General features: G+C 31.7%; 1 protein-coding gene across 1 annotated transcript; it reads right to left on the minus strand.

Moving 5' to 3' along the window:
* Positions 1–2,865: 2,865 nt before the first annotated feature.
* On the minus strand, positions 2,866–9,110 carry LOC130629189 (uncharacterized). The gene is made up of 6 exons (XM_057442320.1): positions 9,026–9,110; positions 7,099–7,122; positions 6,060–6,315; positions 5,261–5,351; positions 4,599–4,791; positions 2,866–3,622 (listed from the first exon to the last, which is right to left on the minus strand). The coding sequence occupies exons 1-6, from the start codon at positions 9,069–9,071 to the stop codon at positions 3,483–3,485; spliced, it is 750 nt and encodes a 249-aa protein (XP_057298303.1). The 5' UTR covers positions 9,072–9,110; the 3' UTR covers positions 2,866–3,482.
* Positions 9,111–11,694: the final 2,584 nt, after the last annotated feature.

The raw sequence follows: 11,694 nt of genomic DNA on the forward strand, positions 1-11,694 counted from the left end.
CCCATTCGCTCGTATAAATATCTACTGGAATTCACCCTTCGGGCTTATTGCAGACATTTGATGTGTCCTTATCACGAAGTATCAATTTGGCACCCAATTACAGAATACGGCTATTAATGCACGAGACTATTCTGTAGCGCGTTGTGCATATACTGTGCGTGTCGCTATTTCGTCCATTCTTGAGACGAATTAACAATTTGATTGCCATTTTGTATAGAATATGAGTTGTAATGTGATAGAATGGTCCCACTTAGTTTGAAAAATAAAGCGGGTAGTTGACACGTTTTTTTAAAAAGGATCACGCTTTTACCATGAATGCAGCCATAAAAGCGTTTATTTTGTGAAAAACGGAAGCTTAGTTGCAACAATGGGTTAGGGTTTGGTGGTATTCCTTTTGTTGTGTTTGCAAAACATAGATTGATATTGGTAAAATATGGAACTAAAGATTCAATTGTTTGTTAAAAATGTTCTTATAACTCAAAATTATAGCTATAAACAAAAGGCGAGATTCATATATTATTATTATTATTATTATTATTATTATTATTATTATTATTATTATTATTATTATTATTATTATTATTATTATTATTATTATTATTATTATTATTATTATTATTATTATTATTATTATTATTATTATTATTATTATTATTATTATTATTATTATTATTATTATTATTATTATTATTATTATTATTATTATTATTATTATTATTATTATTATTATTATTATTATTATTATTATTATTATTATTATTATTATTATTATTATTATTATTATTATTATTATTATTATTATTATTATTATTATTATTATTATTATTATTATTATTATTATTATTATTATTATTATTATTATTATTATTATTATTATTATTATTATTATTATTATTATTATTATTATTATTATTATTATTATTATTATTATTATTATTATTATTATTATTATTATTATTATTATTATTATTATTATTATTATTATTATTATTATTATTATTAAAATTATTTACCTAGGATAGCCTTCTCAGTTCGGATTGTTACTGCTATCAATAAGGATTCAGCGAAGGGAATCCTGTTGCAACTTATAACTCTCATTTGAGTTACGAAAGCCGTGCAAGCACAGCATCGCTTAACTAGACAACCACCTACGATATCAATCCTATTCCATGGTGAGCGATAAGCAGAAAGGACAGATTCACTGTTTTATAGTCTCTGGCATGACTCGGCCGGGGTGAACGCTTTACCACAAGGCTATCATTCGGTTTTCAAGTAAGCAAAGAAGTGACAAAACGTTGGGCGTTTAACTCTGCTCTAGTAACTTCATGCTAAGTATTTCGTGTTAAGAAAACTTTTCATTGATGTTATTGGATCAGCATGTGAATTTTTACCGTGATCATTAATGCGAATTATGTGTGTGTCTGAGGTTATCTTGAGATTACAGCTGGTATTTTACTAACTTCAGTTTATATATTATCTAAACTTACCCTTATCTAGGATTTCAAGTGGAAAATTTTACTTGTGACGTTATGGTATGAGTAGTCGCGTATTAAACAAGAATTTAGTAAAAAAAATTTTTTTTAGAAGTCGAAAAAATTCAATATCATATATTTAACGGACGCAGGAATGCATCTTTATAAATAACTAATTTTGTGATGTGTCGCGCATGTACTTACCAAGAACGGAATCGCTTGTTAAGGCGGGCACCTGCGCAGCAGAATAATCCATATTTTTGCGTGGAATGAATTAAAAACGATTTTATTTTTTTTTATTATTTATATAGATTCCACAAAATCTCCAACTTTCTCGAGATCTCCAGATAACATTAGTTAATATTAAAGGTAAAAAAGATTAAGAAGGTAAGAACGTGTCAAAGTGGTCAATAAATCTTAAACGTTTTTCTCATAATTTGTTATCTCGGATCTTACAATCAGCAAATTAATACGAATATTCACTCATCACAAATACATATTAATTGAATTATCTTAGGATAACTCAATTAATATGATTAATGTGGTTTTGGAATTCTATACACATACACCTTGATGATTTCTTCTATTCACTTAATTTTAAGTTAGCCCTCTTAATCATTAGTTAAGTATCCACCCTGAATTAGGATTTGAATAATCACAGAGCATAACGCAGTACCTACGACACTTCCTTTTAGAAGAAATATACTTTTTATTTTAGCCTATTTCTAAAATGATTTAAGGTATCGTGTTCTTCTTTTGTGTTTACTTTTTAAAATTACAAAAAAATGCTTTCGCCCGAAAAATGCAATACATCCTTCCTCCGCAAAGTCTAAAAACTTATCAGAAAATATTTTTATTTGCAAGCCCCAATAGAGCTTGGCAAAGTCACGGAATTTTAGCACCTAATCACGTGATAAACAAGAATATACCCAATCAGAGGTTGCGGACACTTTAATGCTATTTTATTTAGTTTTCAAAAGTTATTTCTGTTGAGAAAGTGCTCAATACCAACAGAGATGAAGTGGAGCGCGATGTTAAAATTCAATATATTCGAAAATAAGTTAAAAGTACATAACTGTCAGTTTCACGCTGGGCGATTATAATTATAAAGTAAATAAAAGTAATCGCTGAGCGTGAAACTGACAGTTATGAACTTTTAATTTATTTTCAATTATATTGAATTTTGCTATTTTATTTATATATTTTAAAATAGAATTTATATAAATAAATATTGGACACAGAGGAGTCCGCTCTAGGTCTGAATTGAATTTGTATTTTGTGCATCTCATGCACATATAACCCTTAAGATTAACTTATTTAGCTATTATCAAGTATACCGTGAAGAATTTTGAGATGATACATCTCTTTAAGGCGAATTCATTTATTGATAACATGTATCTATTACGTTTTTAGCAGTTCTTCCTCCAAGGTAGCAGTAAGAATAAGGAGAGGAAGAAGGGCTCTTACTTTGACAATTTTGATTTCTTTCAATCTCACTAAAACAAACATACATAACCAAACCAAACGTATAAAAAAAGTCACACGTAGTCTTTCAATTGTTTTATCAGAGAAAGCTAGCCAAGCTAAGAGATAATACTAAAATTGGTGAAAATATGATTCCAGCGCCATCTTGGGCCATACAAATTAATTTAAGCGAGGAAAACAATCATGCAGTAAAAACATTTCAATGCTACTAAAACTTTTGTGTCCTGTTAAAAATTAGAGTCGAGCTTTTTGTGTTCTTTCTCTGTTAAAGGAACTATTGGTATCACACGAGCTTCTGAATAGATTAAAGTTTACAAAATATGGATATAATAGTCAGAAAAAAATGTAGACGTATTTGCTAATTATGCCATTTTTGAATTTTTTTGGGAACAAGATAGACAATTCTTTCAATATACCCCAACTCAAGATTGTATAGGGGTAAAAAAGAGACAAACAAATTTTTAAGAGCTAAGTTTCAAGAAACTTGGGAAACCTGCGTTCAAAATTGATTTGCTTCTGTCATCTCTACTTCACATTAGCAATTGTACATAAAGAAGGACATTGTAACTTTATAACAGGTATGTTGCATGCCTTATTCTGCCACTGAGCTACTCCCTCGTAAAATATAGGAATATGAAAACACATTGGAGCATCCGAATGCATATCTAGAAAAATATAAATCAAATGTAAGTTAAACAGGTCTGGTGAAATGAAAAAGTGTGCATAATAGAAACTGCAATGTCAACAACAACAACAACAACAACAAACAACCACATTACACAACAACAACAAACAACAACAAACAACAAACAACAACATCACATAACGATGGGATTCTAAAAAACTTAAAACACCAGTTGCATTGATCTCAACAAAGATTGAGCGTTTGGGAACATACGCTTAGTTTGATTAAACCTTTCATGATAAAAAACAAAGGTTTATAACGGTATGGTTCATTAATTATATTGGTAATTACTCTAGTAGGAGTGCATACTTGCTTAATATAAAAACCTTTTTTAAATCATTTATTTGGGAGGACAAAATGACACATATGTTTTATTAAGCAAGATATTTTTTTACCTATATGTCCTCTTATGGTAGAAAAACTCAAACTCAACCTAAGATTAATAACTAAAAAAGAAAATTGTCTAAATAAATAAATGTCGAAAATATGATAAATAAACACAATTCGTTTATCGCAATAATATGCTACGCCTGGTTATTTGTAAAACGGATGTTATCACGTCCCATTTGCTAGCTACACGGCATACCATTATCTCTATGAAATTTTAATTTTCAATCAAATTCTATTCTTCGCTTGTGACCTATTTTATTCTTGCCTGACGGCAAATGTAAACATATCTACCGATATAAAACAGGAAAGTTAAAAAAAAATCATCTATTGACGAGTCATTATCGAAGTCATCAAAATGTAATAATTATTTTATGTCTGCGTAAGTTGACTTGTCTCACGCTGTAAACCAATGCAACGAATAATTCCCGTAGATTTTTCTCTTAGTATTACTCATGTACATTTTTGCAAGTGTGCGACCAGTATATTAAACACCACAATAAGCAGCACAGGATAAGTACAAATCTTCTACAAATTTTTATCGACTTAGATATTATATACACACTTACTGGTGATCTCTTTTTTCGAAATACTGGTTTCTATTAAAGGATGAATATTTTTCTTCAAAGATTGCTCATCTGAAATTTCAGCCCGTGGTGTATATCGACATACAAAGTGTATTTTCCTGCATGTTTTCCCTTCATGTTGCACCTCCTTATAAGCGCCGCCACAGCCCACTTCAGTGGTACTTGACCAGAGGAACTAAGATGAAATATATAGATTAGAATATAGAAAATATTTCCCAAGAATGCAACATATGATCGTGCTTTGTGTCACCCTCTGTTAAAAAATATTTAAGACCTTTTTTAGAACATGTTAAACGACCACTATGTTTTTCATATCATCTTGTTGCCATTGATGTATGCACATATTCCTGTCTAATAGCGTCCACGCATGGTCGCTGGCGCCTATACTTCGAAGCACTGCATGCAAGGTCATAGAATGAGAAAAATGTCTGAAAAATTCAACATCTTTCCAAAATCAGCATTGGACAAGACGTGTATTCAAAACATTGATTAATTGCTAGCTGAATTGATGCTGTCCTTTTCTGCAATATTTAGCGATAAACTAAATTTCCAAGGAAATTCTGTAGGTATGTGCAATTTTTAACGTTGTCATTCAAGGGAAAACTTAACATTAGATGATGAGAAATTTCACAAATCACACATACCTGTATAGCTTTTTCGACTAATTCTTTTTTGTTAATCACCTCTGTGGGCCAATCTTTTTGATCGAAATGCACTTGGTTGATTTCACCGTACCTTTAGTAATTAAAAAGTTAAGGAACAAGAATTGGGAGTGTTTCATTGTTTCTCCTTTTCTTTTAATGGTATTCAGGCTGTGGGAGGGTGGGGATGCCAATCTGGCATACTTTTATTATGGTTAACGGAATGCCCCTAAAACCCTCTCAATTTTTATCATTTTAAAAAAAATTAAAAGCAAGTGGCACGCCACGCCCATTTTAACTGGAACTATCCCGTATTTTTCTTTTTTTATTATTTAAATTTCTTGGAAAGTGCGCTTATTCTCTCAATTCTAAGAATGTGTGTTCCTACGCCCTTTGTTTATTTAACACCCAAAAATATATACGCCAAAAAAAATTGCACTCAAAAAATGCGCCATCTAAACACATTTATTTTTTCCTTAATTTAAGAGGAAAGCAAGAAAAATTTCCAGCCTAAAAAATTTATTGCTGGAGGTAGCCTGATTTTGTATTTATTAATTTATTTTATTATGTTATTATTATTCGCAAAATCGATTGTTGCAATTTCTAAACCTCGATAGATGTACTTATAATTGGATTGCACATCTGTTGACTGAAAATAAGTCTGAAGTTAATTTTTCTGGTTTCTTATAAGAAAGGTGCAATTATCATTCGATTCTAGTATAAAAAATTATGCAAAAAATGTTTTAGAGCTCAAATTGGATATAAATGGAAACAAGTCACATAAGGATTATAATTCACTTACCATTGGTCTATTGCTCTTGAAAACAAAACTTGTGGCTTTTCTTGATAGGCGCATGACAGTAATGTGTAAATATTCTCGCCTTGTTTCTTCTCTTTGGCGAAACACGGATTTATTTCTGGAGGTAGCCCGAAACTTATCATGTATCTAGCACATTCTGCAGCATCGATACCTAAAGCCTTACTACCAGTCAGAGAAGGAGTGTCTTGATAAAGATGTCGTTTTTGGTTATGGAATTTTGCACTTTCTTCAGGAGCAACTATAAGAAAGCAAAAAAGTTGGTATGGCGTTGTGTAATCATAATACACAAAAGCTCGCTACCATGCTGTGATGCTTTGTTCTCTTGTTTGTTTGTTTGTTTGTTTGTTTTGTTTTTGTTATTCGAACTGAAAATCATCAAAGAGGTGTTATATACGGTATTTACTGGAATGAGGAAGACACCCTTTAAGGGAAGGCAACTATTTGCAAAATAAAGATGGCTCTGAAAAATTATTTGTTTTTTTATTTTGGTTTTATTATATAATTTTAAAGATAACCACCCCTTTGTGTGTTCTATCACATGGTCGCCCGCTTTATAAAGATGAAGGAAAGCTCATTCGAGAGAAGTTCCTATTCAGTATTTTTCCTTAAAAAGGGAACAGTCTGTAAATTAGAGGGCGCTAAATCAAGGGAGCTGTGCTCATTCGTTGTTGTTTTTTAATACAAAAAGGAACAGTCTGTAGACTGGTGGCGCTTAATTAAAGGAGGTGAGTTCATTCGTTATTTTTTACTAAAAAGGGAGCGCCCCTAAGAACAATCATTTAAAGTAAGCGCTTATTTAAGACCGTTCATTAAAAAGCGAACGAATTATAGAGAAAAAGTGCTTATTTCTGGGAAGTGCTCATTCAGGATTTTTTAACCAAAAAAGGAACCCGAGGCGCCCATTCAAGCAAATACGATGGCACAATATCCAGAAAACTAAGTTTTGGGGGAAACAAATTTAGTTAAGTAAGAAATCTCAATGAATTTGACTACTTCTTTTACAATAAAGAAAATAACTTACTCGTGAATCTGTTCATCGCAGCATCTAGTGGTGAAAAAAAGAATGAAATACTTACATAAAGGATCAGAAAAATGAATTAAATACAACAAAAATACATCACTTTGTCATTGTTTTTTGTACACTGTTGACGAATGCAAAGATTTTGTATAAAAAAACAAGAATTGTGTGCTTTCCATAAACTATTCTTGTTATTCACGAATTCACATTGAGAATTATATAGTAGCGCCCACTATATAATTCTTGTATTTACAAAACCTCGTAAATGCGTGAAAGATTTTCAGGACAGAAATTCTAATTCACAATTTATATATTTACTTAATGAAAAGTCAACAAACTGCAAAGATGTTTTTTATACCTGCCTATCTTGAGTAACTTGGGCAATTATTAGGACTAAACTGGAATTTACACACTAAGCGGGGAATCTAGCTTCTAGGTTAGTTCTAGTTAGCCTGACTCACGTTTAATACTATATGGTATATCCTTTTTAGGCATTGAAAATACGGGAGGTATAAAGTATCGGTTGTCCACAACTTCTAACAGAGTTAAAGTTACGATATAAAATTTGGCGCATTTGTGTGGTGAAACACAGAAGAAATAAATTAACATTATACGTCAGCAAATTTTGTGCACGTCATCATTAATTTGAAAAGCGGAAAACATATTCCGGTTTTTAAGTATGGATAAGTGCTCACAACATCCAGAAAAAATCCGACATATTTTATTTATCGGAAAAGAATCTGGAAAATTCCAGGAAAACGGATTTGACATATGACAAAACTTAAATAAAAAACATAAACACCTTATGAAACATTTATGCCCATATGACTATGATATCAGAAGTTTCCGTTTTCCGACTTCAATAAGTCGTGACGTCATAGATGGGTGTAGTTGGAATTTTTAAATTTTTCAATTATAAAAATATTAACAAAGTTTTATAACAATTAAGCAAGTATTTCAGAAGATAATAAAATCTGAATTTAACGCCAACAATTTATTCCACCCCCGCCCCTGCCACTCTCTCCTTATTAAATATGATTTAACCAAAGTAGCAAACTTGGGAGGATTAAATTCTTAACGGTGTTTAAATATCCCTACTGCAAAAATAAGTAAATCAATAGTAGAAGACACAAAGAAATTCTTAAGTAAATTCGTAATATGTTACCATGGCAATATCTGATACAAAGACAAATTTTTTAAATCTTTAAAAAAAAAAATGATTTTTATGCTTTAGACAAAGGGAAATACATACTTATCTCATTTTTCTAAAGAAAATTATGTCCTTATTGTTACCTTTCGCAAATTGTAATTGGTCTCTTTGATAATAACACGTGCGTTAATATTACGCCTACTTTTGAAACCTATTAAAACGCCCAACCTGGATTACAAATAAAAATGCCTGCCAATCTCTTTTGTACAAAAAATAATTTTCTCAAACAGAGTTGCTTTGGGAAATCAGATAATCTGTCATATTTATATGATAGGCCCTTGAACTTTTAAAGCAAAATGTTGTGGAGAAGGGACTTTCCCAATGCTTAGTACTCTTTACCAGGGCATAAAAAATTTTCTTCTTATATTTGTGGTGACGTCTGTAATTTTTCCATATGTTTTTCTAAACTATTAAAAGTAACTGATGTTTTATTTTCGTCATTTTTTAGGACATTTTTTCACTAACAGTTAGAAATATATTAAAAGTAAAAAAGGTAACAGAAACAGCATTTACGTTTAGAAGTTAGCCAGTTATGACAACGCAACTGTAATCTACCATCTAAGTGTGCTAAGCTACTATCCATAAATGACGTAAGAATTTCCTGTATAGAATTCTTACATATTAAGATTTTTAGTTACACTTCATTAGATAACCAACAAGAAGTTATAATGCATGAAAACATACAAAATATTGTACTTTAAACAACAAAAAAAACCTCACTTGTAAGCTGAAATGTTACACTCAAAAATACGATCCAAATTTCCATCTTTGACTTGTCGTTAAACGTCTTACCAATCAAAATAACATGCACCTTCTATGATACTATTATCTTCCTCTTTTATAGAGAAATCTAAGAAAAATTACCAGCAGCTGGTTCAAGGTGGTTTCTCACTTTAAAGCTGCGCCACTTAAAATTTCAAAAAAACCATTAATTATTACATCCCTTAACGATTTTGAATAATTTCTAATTTATAGATGTAGCCAAGTGAAAGATGACACATTTTATTGTCGATACGCCCATAATTAGACAAGCAATATGGAAGTACAAGGTGGTATATTTTTACAAAAATAGATATCTTTGTTAAGGAAAATAAACAAATTTTGAAGCATATTTATTGAATCTCTAACATTTCTCTGTCTCGATAGCTTGTTCGATTTCACCACAAAATCATAAGAAAAGCCGAAGTTTGATTTAATTATAAACCGCGATATTTTAAAGTGCAACATTTTGAATACAACGATGTTAAGGAAAATATATCCTCACGTTTTTTATCCGTGCCCTCAAGTCTTAAAAAACAAATTTTAGGATTGTGGCTGCTAACAAACAGCTGTAATAATGCTCTTCTGTCGAGATTTATATTCAGTTTTGGTAAAAATATTTTTATGCTATCTGGCATTATCCTTATTTTTTTGTGCTGCATTCACCAATCCGGTTTTCACTAAGCTACAGCTAGGTTTGGACTACATCTCGCTACATAGCTACAACAGTTGAGTGCAACTGTTGTAGCTATGTAGTTCCGTTAGAGAACGTTTTCCTTTTGTTAAATTTCGCTACACCTTTTTAAAATCTTGAGTTAAGCTTTAAGTTAATTTGCAGCGTTTTAAATTTCCCTTGTAATTGATTTCAGTATCAAAAAAATTCTGAGCGACTTTGTTAGCTATATTTGGAAACGACAAAAAGCCTTTGTTTGTGTGAAAAACTTACAGTGAAACCTCTCAATAGTGGACACCATCGAAACCTTAAGAAAGTGTCCCTTATAGAGAGGTGTCCGCTACATAGAGGTTCTTCCCAAAATTAGCTCAAATTTCTTCAAAACCCATCCCGGGGCTATTAGGGTGTATTGAAATCGACCGTAATCGCTGATTGGTGAGTGTTTAAAATGCGTGAAAGAGCCAACTAACAAAGTGGACACAAATGCAGTTGCTGTGGTTCGTACAAATTCTCATTGTACTAAAGAAGTGGTGGTTGGTCATGTGCCTAAAAGTATCTCGATGTAGTTAAGGAACGTTTTGCCGCTTTTCCGCGCGACATAGGCGAATTTTTGAAATAATAAATAAGTCAATTAAATGACGTAAGAATCAAAAATCATGGTTGAACTCGCCGACATTTTATTTTTCAACTTGTGATTTATTTATTTCGCGGGTGTTTGACCACGGCTGTTTGGTCTGGAATTTTCTGCCGTGAACAGTGAAGCAGTTTCTTCCACGAGGCAGTTTTTGTGAAAGTGGCTGACTGGCTTGGGGAAGTTATGATGAATTAAATGATTAAGGACTAAGGTATTCGTTTTATTTACTATTTTTGTAAATATTTTTTTTGTATGCTGTGTCGATAGCTGGTGGCACTATGAAAGGTTTTGAAGAAATGATATAAAGCTCAGAGAATGCATAAGGCCAGCTAGAGAGGTGCTTCTGTAGCTAGCTAGCTAAAGATTAATGATTTTCATCTTTTTTATGGCATGTGATTGTTGGCTAGCTGCTTAATCCCTTCCTCCCTCTCCTTGGCCAAAAAGTTAGCTAGCTGGCTAGCTAGAGATATTTATAGCGTCAAGTCGTATAAGTTCGGCCCCAGATCTAGAATAGAAAATATCATGAGGGTGCCGATAAGCCGCATCCGTCGTAAAAACTGCAGACGTTTTCGGGCGAGTTCAGCGTTTTGAAAAAATTCAGTATTCGCCCGAAAAAACCCACATATGACACAAACATTACTTCGGCAATTGCCGAGTGCCGAAGCGAAATTCGAAGGCTGCCACCCACAAAAATAAGATTCCAACAGTCACTACCGAGTCCAACACCATATAATCAGGCAGGCAAATAACATACGCGTCAGCAATTTTTTGCTGACGTTAACAAATTTAAATTAGAAAGGCTGTATACTCAAAAGTAAACACAACAGCATATGATAAGCTATTATATAATTGTTAATATGTAATGTTTTAACACCAAAATGAGATCAAAAATTATACACCAGAAAACTATAAATTTGAACTTGATGTAATAAATCTCATTGGAATTTCACACAATAAACCAGCTAACTTTCAAAATCATATATCAAAATGACAATTCAATTTTTGTAAAATTGAAAGTTTTTTTAATTTTCCATCGTATTCGGACTTAATTTCATCACCAATAATGGACATTGATCTGTTTTGTGCCAACTGTTCCCTCTCAATTTTTTTTATTTCATCCTTGAGATTGTCTCTAGCTGTTGCTAGTTTTATCTCTAACTGTGCTGACAATCGCTTTAGGTCCATTTCATACATGTGAGGAGAACTTTTATAAAGTTTCCTTAGGTGATTATATTGTACAATCACGTCACATGGACCCAAGACCTTTTCAAGGAGACGTGCTGTATTCCCTTGATCAGTAGCAGGTATTTCCTTTTTTACGAT

This window comes from Hydractinia symbiolongicarpus, chromosome 15 (genome assembly GCF_029227915.1).
Source record: "Hydractinia symbiolongicarpus strain clone_291-10 chromosome 15, HSymV2.1, whole genome shotgun sequence".
NCBI classification, from domain to species: domain Eukaryota; kingdom Metazoa; phylum Cnidaria; class Hydrozoa; order Anthoathecata; family Hydractiniidae; genus Hydractinia; species Hydractinia symbiolongicarpus.